The sequence below is a fragment of the Stegostoma tigrinum genome, chromosome 13 (genome assembly GCF_030684315.1).
Source record: "Stegostoma tigrinum isolate sSteTig4 chromosome 13, sSteTig4.hap1, whole genome shotgun sequence".
NCBI classification, from domain to species: Eukaryota; Metazoa; Chordata; class Chondrichthyes; order Orectolobiformes; family Stegostomatidae; genus Stegostoma; species Stegostoma tigrinum.
Window position 1 is genome coordinate 60,606,874 of NC_081366.1, and position 13,291 is coordinate 60,620,164.

Sequence of the window (13,291 nt, forward strand, 5' to 3'; positions counted from 1 at the left end):
CTGGAAAAGCACAGCAGGCCAGGCAGCACCTGGAGAAAAGGAGCAGTCAACGTTTCGGATATTACACTTCTTCACGACATTTCAGGTTGGGAACTTTTGGATAGTTTCCGAGAGGGTATACAATATCCTTAACCAGAGCGTTCCACCATGAAATTCGCCTGTCTCTATCGTTAGCTTTCCCTTCGGCCCGCCTTCCTGCGAGACCAACGAAGTGAACATTCTGCCATTCTAAGCGAGCCCCGTTGTCTGGGGTGGACGAGGAGAGTCGCGACACCACCGGGGATTGTAACTCATTCAGAGAAAGTAAGAACTGCAAATGCTGGAGTCAGAGTTAATACTGTGTGGAGCTGGAGGAACATAGCAAGCTAGGCAATATCAGGTGAGCAGAAAAAAGTTGACGGATCTTCAACTTCACACTGATGTCTCGCCACCTGGGATTTGTAGTTCATATTTTGGGCTGAGCAGCCAGCCTGATATAGAGTAGAGAACTACATTGCCCAGAAAGCATGTCAGTCAAGTCACGCGGTATTTAGTAAGATTTCAATTGAATGTCACCTGGTACCGGAGTAGTTATTTTTTTACGCAGCTCGAGTCGCGCCGATGTGGGCGGTTTCACAATTAGCTGCTGCCGTAGCAGCAGACGACAGAATATGAGACGTTGAGTCCATGACCAGCATCTTGCCTTCTCCCTGAATCGCCGCTCTTTCCGTTTACCCGCCGCCCCTGGACTCTGCCTTGGACTGAGCGCCGTATTTTTTTTTGAACGGCAGCTGCCGCACCGAGAAGCGAAAGATCGGTGCTGCTGACACGGCGACTGTTCCTTCCGACGACACTTTACTGATTCATCGCCGGATTACAGTAGACCGATCGCGACTCTTCCTCTTCCTCCTCCTCCTGCCGCCGCCCCTCTGCTGATCCTGTTCAACCTCCGCATTTTGGGCGAAAAAAAAGAGGCTGAGCCGAACTACAGTCAAAACGTCCGCGGGTCCGTCGAAATAGCAAAATGAAGATCAAAGACGCCAAGAAGCCTTGTAAGTTATTAAATTCCTAATCCGTGTTTCGAGAGCAAAAACATGGTTACAGATTTTAGTGTAAAACTGGAGTAGTTCGGAAAACAATGCAATCGATTCTCCATCTTAGTATTTGAGGATAAGTCAGTCAGCATGTGAACGGCACAGATGCGTTTGGCATATCTTTTAAATAAACAGCAAGATTGCAGTATTTCGCAATTTAGTAACGAATAAAACGGGAACGACATCCAAGAGCCATCTTTCAGGAAATAGCCAAATCCAACGGTGATTGTACCCCTTTCAGGAAGTAGAGCCTCTAAAATAGCGGAAGAGACTTGAGTTCTGACTACTGAGCAGCATGCAGATTGGTTTCATTTTCAGTGATAGCATATCTGATCATTGATTTCCCGTCTGGCGAAGGTGCACTTGACATCTTGTACTTTGTTCCGTTCTTCCCCATTGAAATATTTTAGTGGATATGATTTGTTCGATTATTTGATGTATCGATCTTTTGCGTTCAACTGTATTGTTCCTGATTCAGTTGCTGTTTTGTTGCCGTTTCTTTCACTTCTCTGGTTCCATAGTAAGTTTGCATGCTGTATAATAATAATTTTTGTACAAAGATCACACGCTGATATAAGCTTTCAAAAGCCCTCTTGATAATGGTTGATATGTGTATGTAATTGTGACCGAAACCCTATCCAGTCAAGAATACGCTCTAAAAAGATTTTTTAAACAAAGTTGAACGAATTAGCCCCGCATCTTGTTCGCTTAATAAATGGGCATGTTTGCAATCTGGATAGCTGAGCACTAACAAAATGATGCACAGGTTTTAAATTGACTCTGTTTCTTTAATTTTAAAAAATGAATTAATTTTATGTCAAGTTAGTGTGAAGTTTTATGTTTCTGAGATTTCACAAATGAATCATGGAATGGCATTTGCAAATAAGTAAGTGTGACTGTCAGTATCAGCATTCTTTAGCAATTGGTAGGCATGTCGAGCTGGAAATTACTGTTATGTTTATGATTTTTTTTTAGAAATCTAGTCTTGCACGTTATAAGATCAGTAGCATCCCAACCATTCTTTTAATCCATATCTTAAGGATAAGAATGATTCAAATATCTGTTTTCTAGATCGATTGATTTGATTTATTTAATTGAGTGTGAGTGAAAGCAAAACTCCAGTAGTATGTTTCCTTTATAAATAAAGAAAAAATTCAAACCTTTTGGTAATTTCTTTTTAGATTTTTATTGTCATGCATTCAAGTAGGGGAGTACAGGGAAGTGTATGACACCACGCACAGTGCCATACAACATACCTGGGTACAAAGAACTTACGTACAAAGGTGTAAAAGAAAGTCTAAAAAGTTAAGCCTTACCTTCATAGATTCAGTAGAGGAATAAAGTAAGATTAAACCCTTTTTTTCTGGTTTATATTAAGGGCTTTAATCTTAATTATTACTTTATTCCTTAATATAAACCAGGAAAAATAAAGGAATGAAGTTAAAAGTTCAACAGTTTTTGAAGCCTCTGCTTAGCTCACTCAGCTGCCTGGTCTCGATGCGCTGCCAGAGATACCGGATAACCTCCCGCAAGCCTCATTCTTCCTGCAGTGGGCTGCAACACCATCGCTGCTGAAGCTGCCACCTCTCTGCTTTATTCCTCTTGCCTCAGGAACATGTCTGGGCATGACCTGCTTGTGCACTGGGCCAGGAAACGTCCCTGGGCCACCAAGACACCACCAGGGGACAGACTGGACCAAGAGGACACCTCGACAGGTCTGCACTGAGACTGGGAGTAAAGAAATGGATGGAGTGTCCTACTCCACTGCCATCTTAGAATTTTATCTTGTTTAGCATACAGCAAGAATTCTAGATTGTCATACTCTCTCAAAATGTAGGTTTTTTTTGAAAACCTCAATATTTGCTGTTTTAAAGGTGATTCATGTTAAAATTTGTGCCCCACAAATGCCAGGCAATGACAAACTAATCACCCCTTGACATTCAGTGATGCTGCCATCACTGAATCCCCTATTATTAACAAACTCAGGTTACCATTCATCAAAAAGTGGCTGAACTCTCCATATAAATAACGTGTCACTAAGAGCTGATCAGAGGCTAGGAATACTGCAGTGAATAACTCACCACCTGACTTCCCAAAACCTCTCCATCAACAAAGCACAGGAGTGTGATGGAATGCTCCCCACCTGATTGGATGAGTCCAACTCCAACAGCGCTCAAGAAGATTGACACCATCCAGGGTAAAGCAGGCCTGCTTGTTTGGCACATTAGCTACAAACATTCAGTCCTTCCACAGTTGATACTCAGTAGCAGCAGTGTGTACTGTCCAAAAGATGCACTGCAGAATTCAAAGCTCCTTACATCGCACCTTCCAAACCTATGACCTCTTGCAGTTTGGCATGGGGGCTCAGTGTTTAGCACTACTGCATCATAGCCCCAGGGACCCGGGTAACTGACTGTGTGCAAACTCCACGTTCTCCCTGTGTCTGCAGGGGTTTACTCCTGGTGCCGTGGTTTCCTTCCACAGTTCAAAGATGTGCATGCTAGGTGTATTGACCATGCTAAATTGTCCATAGTGCTCAGGGATTTGTCGATTTTAGGTGGGTTATAGGGGCATGGGTCTGGGTGGGATACTCTGAGGGTCGGCGTGGACTTGTTGGCTGCATGACCTGTTTCCACACTGTAGGAATTCTATGAATTATTACAAGTGCAGTATATGCAAGGGAATACCACAACCTGAAAATTCCCCTCCAAGCCACACACAATTCCTGACATGAAAATATGTCACTGTACCTTTGTGTTGTTGGGTGATAATCCTGGAATTTCTTCCATAACAGTATTCTGTGTTTACCCACAGTACATGGAATGCAGTAGTTCAAAAAGGCAGCTTAATTCCATGCTTTCAAGGGTAGATAGGGAAGGGCAATAAGTACTGGCCAGCCAATGACAATCAGGTCTCATGAGTGAGCAACAAAAGTATGCATAAGTATAGCTATGGATATTGCAGTGTGCTGTTGAATCCTTTTTATTATTCTGTTGTGTTATGAGTGCAGCTGGCTAGGTCAGCATTAATTGCTCATCCTTAATTGACCTTGATAAGTGTTAGTGAGCTGCCAGGTGTCAGAAGGGCTAGTATATTTAGAGTCACGGGGATGCATGGAAACAGACCGTTTGGTCCAATTTGCCCATTCTGGCCAGATAGGACTAGATCAGATAGGCTATTTTATAGCATTTGACCCATTATCCTTCTAAACTGTTCCTATTCATATACCCATGCAAATACCCATTAAATGTTGTAATTATAGCACTTCCTCTGGCAGCTCATTCCACACATGCAACCCCCTCTGCGTGAAAAAGTTGTCCCTTAGGTCCCTTTTACGTCTTTGCTGATTTGCCTTAACCCTACCCTCGAAAAAAGACTGTGCCTATTCACCCTATCCATGATTTTATAACCGTTTATGAATCTCTCCTCAACCTCCAGCATTCCAGGAAATATAGCCCTGGCCTGTTTGGCATCTCCCTGCAGCTCAAGTCTTCCAATTCGAACAACATCCTTGTAAATCGTTTCTAAACACTTCCAAGTTTCACAACATCTTTCCTTTAACACGGAGACCAGAACTGAACACAGAATTCCAAAAGTGGCCTGACCAATGGCCTGTGCAGCCGCAGCATGACTTCCCAACTCCTTTACTCAATGCTTTGCTCAATGAAGGCAAGCATACCAAATGTCTACCTGCAACTATGCTTTAAAAGAACTGTGAACTAACACACCAAGATCTCGTAGGTCCTCAGCTTGTCGCTGAACAATGATTAAATGTATAATCCTGCTGTGATTTGCCCTACCAAAATACAAAACTTCACCTTTATCTAAACTGACCTATTCTTTTGGTAGAGACAATTTGGGGACAATGTGGAATTAATATTTTTGACAAAATAATAACCCCAAAGGCTCTTCCAGAGTGTCAAAAATTGAAACAAATGGAAAATAAGCAGCTTTTTTTCATGGGGCACCAACATGAAAACAAACACAACTCAAAAGACAAAGTGGAAATTTATGCTATGGAGACAAAAAGATTTACTTAATAAAAATGTTATCGTTCAGGTTTATAATGCCCTCCAGCCCCTGCAGTACCCTTCAGTCATGAAAGGCCTCAGCTGTCCTGATGATTACTGTGTGCTCCTGCTCCTGAGTGTGGATAGAACTGTGAAAGAGGGCAGATAGTCAGGAACAGTCCTCTGCATGCTACAAGGACCCCTTAATGGCCATCTTACAAGTCCCAGGTGTAAAGCCATAAGAAGCCTCATAGACTTGTCCACCCGTTCCCACACCAGGTGCCCATAAATCAGGAGCTTGGGAATGAAGTGCACCCAAAATGTCAACAGCATCTCCTTCAAAAAACTAAAAAGGAGCTGCAAATGAAGGCACTCAACACGTAAGTCGAAGACTATCTCCTCCAGGCCAGAGAACTTGCTTATGGTCAGGCACTTGGTAAATTTGCTCAAATCATTAGTTGCCCAGGACCACTGCGTGCAGAACTCCAACGCAGATCCCCAATGTAAGAAGCGAGGACCCTTTTGTAGAGGGCCCTCCACTGGGGATCTATACTAACGCTTGGTCTGCGCAGCAGGTGGAGGTACAGCAGAAAGAGTGTGCTGCATCAGCCCATACAGATGGCCTGTACACTACCTGACAAGGCTCTGGGAGGATATTCTGAGATTGTGGGGCGCCACATTTTGGGGAAGGTTCCATAGCATGAGGCTGATGTCAAGTTCTGGACAGTCAGAGTTCAGTTCATCTATGCCAGCTGCCACTCCCATAGAGGGAGAGCTCCAGCACAAGTCAAACATATCCTGGATTGGAATCGGGTCCAAATGGAGTACAGGCAATTCCTGGAAGAAGACCTGAAGCCGGGACCACTCCACAAACAAGAACTGTGTGGTGTAACGGAGACTACTCACTTGACAGAAGAAATAGTCATCAAGGGTGCACCATGTTGGAGGATTCTCAATGTAAAGGTATCATTGCCGGGTCTGTGGACAGAAAGGTGTTGCCTGGGTGCGAAAGCACACTGGTGCCTGACCATCACTCTCAGTTGGGAAACTGAGAACCACAGCAGTGACCCAGTGTTGCCTTTTGTCCTAGAAAAACGAAACAAACTTTTGCCGGATGGTGGCAACAAAGTCGAAGGGAGAGATCAAAGTGACTAGCCAAAACCACAACACAGCGGCCATCAGCTGTTTTATGACCAGCACTCGTGCCCTGTAGGACAACACTTGGAGCAGTCCTGTCCAGCATGCTAGGCAAGTAGTCAACTTTGTTTCCAGCTCGTGTTAATTCACCGCCCAGGATTCCTCATCTGCCATGGACTGACCAGAAGTCCCAAACATTTGCTCTAATTGATCCTTGTTGAGGACACTGCAGAGTAGACCTCCTGGCACGCACGTATCCTCTGAAGGTCAACTGGGACAACACATTGGCTGTGTAGGCTGGTCTGAGATCACTGGCTGGAAGCACCTCAGGCTCGACAGCAGGAGGATCCTTTGCAAGGACCTCGTAGTTTTGGAGTATACCAGACTCAAGCTGAACTTTAACTAAACATTTGAGCATCAATGGCAATGGCTTGGAAACCGGCTCCAGTCCCAGTGCCAGACCACCCTGTATGTCTGGTACTCTTTGGGATACCTGGAAGACTCCTTTTTCCCTTCCAAATTAACCGCACCAATCAGAGAGCCCTGTAAGATAGATATAAACAGGACTGTCAGAGGTTCTGCTCACTCAGAGCTAGATCAATAGCAAGGAGGCTTCATCTTTTAATAAAAGATGACCTGGAGATAGGATTCCAGCTTCTGGAGTTACTTCATGGCAACCAAAGAAAAGATGCTCCTGAAAAAATTCACTCAGAACAGTTGTCTTTGAGTTAAAGTAAGCATTTCCAACATCATGCCATACTTTGGGAAGCTTGACTCATTTGATTCTGCCATTGAAGACTGAGCACAGTATGTGAAAAGAAAGTGTTACTTCTTCCAGGCAAATGACATTGCAGCAGGTGAAAAGCAACACCTATTTCTCATGACAGATTGTGGACCCATAGTTTTTTGGTTATTAGGTACCTAACTATCCCTGAGGTGCCAGATATTGAAACCTTTCAAGAGTTTAGTCAAGGATTTTAACAACGAAACCAAACTATCGGTTTTATTTGGCAATTCAAGGACCAGTGAAATCTGTATGGGGATTTTGACTAGGTTTAGATGACTGGCAACAGAATGTGATTTTGATTTTACCATTAATGAGATGCTGAGAACTGTTTGGTATATGGGATGAATGACGTAACCATGCAAAAGCACCTACTAGCTAAAGCCCAACTGGACTTCAAACAGGTACTACAACTGGCTTTATCATTGAAAAACGAGGCAAGTGGAGCATATGCGTTGTAGGCTATTCCAATGGAAGTGGACAGCCTTGCCAGTCCAGCTGAGCTTGGGGAAACACCACTTAGGTGAAGATAACTACCTTGAACAGAGGTCAGTCCACAGCAAAACCCCAAAACAAAACCAATCCTCAGCCAAGTGTTTGAAATTTTCTTCAGAATCCAGGCCAGTAAGACATTGTAATTGCTGCCATTATGCAGACTGGAGGCAGCAAAAGAGCCCCAATAGATCTAAACTTAGTCTGAACTCAAAAGCTGATATCCATCAGAGTGTGCACCCTTGAAAGTCCACCTAAGTCTGGCTTGGGACAGTTAAATGTTTAGCAACATCCAAATCAGGATCAATCAAAAAGAAGATTAAATAATGGTTAAATAGTCACCCATATCTAATGGGAGTTAATACCAATGCTGCTATTTCAGAGATCGCAGAACTAGTCTTTTACAAAATTTGCTCTGGACTTTAGCCCTGAAGTTTGTGCAAGACCTCATCTACACTGAGACCCGGTGTCAGGAAACCTTCATAGATTAAGGGTACAACCTCAGTTCTGGTTTCTAATGGAAAGCAGATGGTTCAGTTACCATTTATTGTACTGGAAGGCGCAAGCCCAAGTTTGATGAGGTGAAATTAGTTGAGAACGATTCACCTTTCAATTAGAAAATAGCTGCCTGAGTGAACTCATAATTAAATTTGGGGTGACACGGTGGCTCAGTTGTTAGCACTGCAGCCTCACAGCATCAGGGACCCGGGTTTCATTCCAGCCTCTGTGCAAGCTCCGCACAGACAGTTACTGTTCTCCCCGTGTCTGCGGGGGTTTCCTCCGGGTCCTCCGGTTTCCTCCCGCAGTCCAAGGATGTGCAGGGTAGGTGGATTGGCCGTACTAAATTGCCCGTAATGTTCCAGGGTGTGTGGGTTATAGGGGGATGGGTCTGGGTGGGATGCTCCAAGGGGTGGTGTGGATTTGTTGGGCTGAAGGGCCTGTTTCCACACTGTGGGGAATCTAATCTATCTAATCTAAATACCTGGAAGTTTACCAGGAAGTCGTAAAGAGTATCAAAGGAGGCAAGGCCAACTTGCATGTTGATCAGGAATTCCATGATTCTGCAAGGCCTGCCCAGTGACATTTGCTTGACATGTAAAAGTAGAGCAGAAATCAGTAGGCTGGAAAGCAAAGGAAGTGCCAAAGCGGTCCAGTTCGTGGAATGGGCAGCTACAGTTGGACTGATTGTGAAGCTACCGATGTATGAGACTGCCATTAGGGGTATTGTGAGCTTATGCAATTTTTCCGCAGGGAATGTTTTCCAAGGTCTACCCCAGGTTGTCACTTGTCTAGATGTGGTAATATTGGGGGAGACCAATAAAGTGCATTTGGAGAACTCTGATGTAGTCCTTGAAGTTTCACCCAGACAGAGGTACTCTTTGGGATACCTGGAAGACTCCTTTTTTCCTTCCAAGTGACGTACTGGACTGCAGAGTCAACGAGATCATGTTATACTCAGAAGATAAAGTTAGCATGAACAAACATGCACAAGGTCCCATGTGTGCAGTAGACATTAGGTCTTTCCATGGCTTGATAAATTATTCTGGAAAATTCATACATAACCAGGCCACTATCCGCGTACCTTTGCGTCAATTCTTTCGAAAAAAAAAAGGCCAACCTTGGAAATGGTTCTGTAGTAGAACATAGAACATAGAAACGTACAGCACAGTATAGGCCCTTCAACCCACGATGATGTGCCGTGGATTAATCCTAATCCAAAAATGAAATAATATAACCTACTTTCCCCTCAATTCACTGCTGTCCATGTACATGTCCAGCAGTCGCTTAAATGTCACTAATGACTCTGCTTCCACGACTACCACTGGCAAAGTATTCCATGCGCTCACAACTCTCTGGGTGAAGAACCTTCCTCTGACGTCTCCTCTATACCTTCCTCCTAACACCTTAAAACGATGACCCCTCGTGGTAGTCACTTCTGCCCTGGGGAAAAATCTCTGGCTATCGACTCTATCCATGCATCTCATTACCTTGTACACCTCGATCAGGTCACCTCTCTTCCTCCTACTCTCCAGAGAGAAGAGTCTGAGCTTAGTCAACCTCTCCTTGTAAGACAAGCCCTCCAGTCCAGGCAGCATTCTGCTAAACATCCTTTGCACCCTCTCCAAAGCCTCCACATCTTTCCGATAATACGGCGACCAGAACTGGACACAGTATTCCAAGTGTGGTCTCATCAGAGTTTTTGTAGAGCTGCAGCAAAACCTCGTGGCTCTTAAACTTGATCCCCCTGTTAATGAAAGCCAAAACACCATATGCTTTCTTAACAACCTTATCCACTTGGGTGGCAACTTTGAGGGAGCCATGCACTTGAACACCAAGATCCCGCTGTTCCTCCACACGGCAGAGACTCCTGTCTTTAATCCTATATTCAGCATTTAAGTTCGACGTTCCAAAATGCATCACTTCGCATTTATCCAGGTTGAACTCCATCTGCCATTTCTCAGCCCAGTTCTGCATACTGTCAATGTCTCGCTGAAGACTGCAATTGCCCTCGATACTATCAACGGCATCTCCAACCTTTGTGTCATCAGCAAACATACTAACCCACCCCTCAACCTCCTCATCCAAGTCATTTATAAAAACTACAAAAAACAGAGGCCCAAGAACAGAGCCCTGCGGGACACCACTCAGCACTGTCCTCCAGGCAGAATACTTACCATCTATAACCACTCTCTGCTTCCTGTCAGCCAACCAATTCTGAATCCAAACAGCCAAATCACCCTGTATCCCATACCTCCTGACTTTATGAATGAGCGTGCCATGGGGAACCTTATCAAATGCCTTGCTGAAGTCCATGAACACCACATTCACTGCTCGACCCTCGTCAACCTGTCTCGTGACCTCCTCAAAGAACTCAATAAGATTTGTGAGGCATGACCTGCCCCTCTCAAAGCCATGCTGACTCCCTTTAATCACGCTATGCTTTTCCAAATAGTCATAAATCCTATCCCTCAGAATTCTTTCCAAAACTTGCTGACCACAGACGTAAGACTGACTGGTCTGTAATTTCCAGGGATTTTCCCTATTCCCTTTCTTGAGAAGAGGAACAACATTTGCCTCCCTCCAATCTTCCGTTACAACTCCCGTGGAGAGTGAGGAAGCAAAGGTCTTCGCCAGTGGCTTAGCAACCTCCTTTCTCGCTTCCCGGAGTAACCTAGGATAAATCTGGTCTGGCCCTGGGGACTTATCAATCTTAATGTTTGCCAAAATTTCCCAAACATCTACTTCCTCAGTCTCGATCTGTTCAAGCCTGTTTCCCTGCTCCTCAAAGTTCTCATTCACAACAAGGTCCCTTTCCTTAGTGAAAACCGAAGCCAAAAACTCATTTAGGGCTTACCCTATCTGCTCAGACTCCACACACAAGTTTCCTACGCTATCCCTGATCGGCCCTACCTTCTCCCTGATCATTCTCTTTATTCCTCACGTGTGAGTAAAATGCCTTCGGGTTCTCCCTATTCCTTCCTGCCAAGCCTTTCTCGTGCCCCCTCCTGGCCCTCCTCAGTCCACTTTTGAGCTCCTTCCGAGCAAACCTGTAATCCTCTAAAGCTGTGCTAGACCCTTGCTTCCTCCACCTTAAGTAAGCTGCCTTTTTCTTTTTGACGAGAAGCACCTCTGTTCCCGTCATCCAAAGCTCCTTAATCTTACCCCTTCTTACCTGTCTCAGAGGAACAAATTTATGCATCACTCGCAACAACTGCTCCTTAAACAGCCTCCACATGTCTGCTGTGCCCTTTCTGTGGAACAATTGCTCCCAATCAGTACTTCCCAACTTCTGCCTGATAGCGTCATAGTTTCCTTTTCCCCAGTTAAAAATCTTCCTCTGGTAACTGCTCCTTTTCCTCTCCATGGCTATAGTAAATGTGAGGCTGTTGTGGTCACTGTCACCAAAGTGTTCTCCCACTGCGAGATCTGACACCTGTCCTGGCTCATTGTCAAGCATCAAATCCAAAATGGCCTCTCCCCTCGTCGGCCTGTCTACATACTGAGTAAGGAAACCCTCCTGAACACACCTGACAAAAGCGGCTCCATCTAAACCATCTGCACTAAAGGAGGTTCCAGTCACTGTTGGGAAAGTTGAAGTCGCCCATAACAACAACCCTGTTACGTTTGCACTTTTCAACAATCTACCGGCCTATGAGTTCTTCGATCTCCCTACTGCTATTTGGGGGCCTGTAGAAAACTCCCAATGAGGTCACTTCTCCCTTGCTGTTCCTAACGTCCACCCATACTGACTCAGTCGACAAACCTTCCTCGGCAACCTTCATTTCTCTTGCTGTGATGCACTCTCTGATTAGCAACGCTACACCCCCTCCTCTTTTTTCCCCCCCTTCCTGTTCTTTTTAAATGTTCTAAACCCTGGAACATCTAGCAACCATTCCTGCCCCTGTGAAATCCACGTCTCCGTTATGGCCACAACATCATAGTCTCAAGTACTGATCCATGCTCTAAGTTTGTCACTCTTATTTCTGACACTCCTTGCGTTAAAGCAGACACCATTTTAACCGATCCCTTCGTTCCATCACACGAGGAACCTTCCTGGTAGATTCACTGCATCCTGCCACTGCCTCATCTACTACTATGCCCCCTCCCCCCTCCCCTCAGATGTGTAGCTCTGGTTCCCACCCCCCTGCCAAACTAGTTTAAACCCTCCCGAACCACCCGAGCAAATTTCCCACCCAGGACATTTGTGCCCCTCCAGTTTAGGTGCAACCCGTCCTTCATGTACAGGTCCCACCTTCTCCAGAAGGCATCCCAATGGTCTAAGTATCTGAAGCCCTCCCTCCTGCACCAGCTGCACAGCCACGTGTTAAGCTGCACTCTCTGACTGTTCCTCGCCCCGCAATCTCATGGCACCGGTAGCAAACCTGAGAACACTACTCTACTCGTCCTGCTCTTCAGCTTCCAACCTAGCTCTCTGTAGTCCCTTTTCAGATCCTCAATCCCTTTCCTGGCTATGTCGTTGGTGCCAATATGTACCATAGCTTTCAGGAAAATGAAGAAACAGCTATCATCCTCTAAGATGTTGGCACACAGTGATCCCCAAGTGAGATCTGGCATTGACATGTGATGCCTCACTGTACAACGTCAGGGTAGTATTAGCTTGTAGGTGGCCCAATGGAGAGGAACGCCCAATAGCCTATACATCCAGGACGAAATACGCCTAGAGCACAAGTACGTTTAGATAGAGAAGGAAGGTATGGCAGTCATATTTGGAGTAAGAAAATTCCACAACTACCTTTACAATGTAAATTTATAATAGTGGTGGACCACAAATCCCTGCTAGGTCTACTTATAGAAAAGAAGGCAGTTCTGTCCGTCGCATATACCAAATTCAGTGGTGAGTTCTAATACTAAATTTATGTAATTACACTTTCCGGGAGGCCAAATGGAAAATGCAGATACATTGAGTCATCTTCCACAGGCAAATGTATCATAATGGTTTTAAATTTTCTGGACTCACTTTTTCAGTTACAGCTGACAATACCAGACTTTGGACACAGAAGGATCTGGGCCTGGCAGAAGTAAAACAGTTGACAGTGATGGGGAAACCAGAGGGGCCTCACAACCAGAACCGAAAGCATTTTGATCCCAGAGAGACTGGATCAGAAAGGACAGCATATAATTATGGGGGTTGTGGGGGGAGTGGGAGGAGAGCAAGTGTTTTTTTTTCCCCCAAGCAAAGGATGTTTCCAGATACTGGCTGAACTTCATCAAGGTCATCCAGGTGTTTCTAAAATGAAGAAATTGGCAAGAATCTATGCCTGGCTAGTGTTTTG

General features: G+C 44.9%; 1 protein-coding gene across 3 annotated transcripts in view; it reads left to right on the plus strand.

Annotated features, from left to right (window-relative positions):
- The first annotated feature begins 556 nt into the window (after nt 1–556).
- LOC125458317 (pantothenate kinase 3) overlaps nt 557–13,291 on the plus strand; it is an 82,237-nt gene continuing 69,502 nt past the window's right edge. For all 3 annotated transcript variants that reach the window (XR_007248809.1, XM_048543508.1, XM_048543509.1), the window contains exon 1: nt 557–1,031. Coding sequence is in view for 2 of the 3 variants with exons in the window: in XM_048543508.1 (XP_048399465.1) it covers nt 1,004–1,031 (28 nt within the window). In the remaining variant the exon portion in view is untranslated. The remainder of the gene's footprint in view (nt 1,032–13,291) is intronic.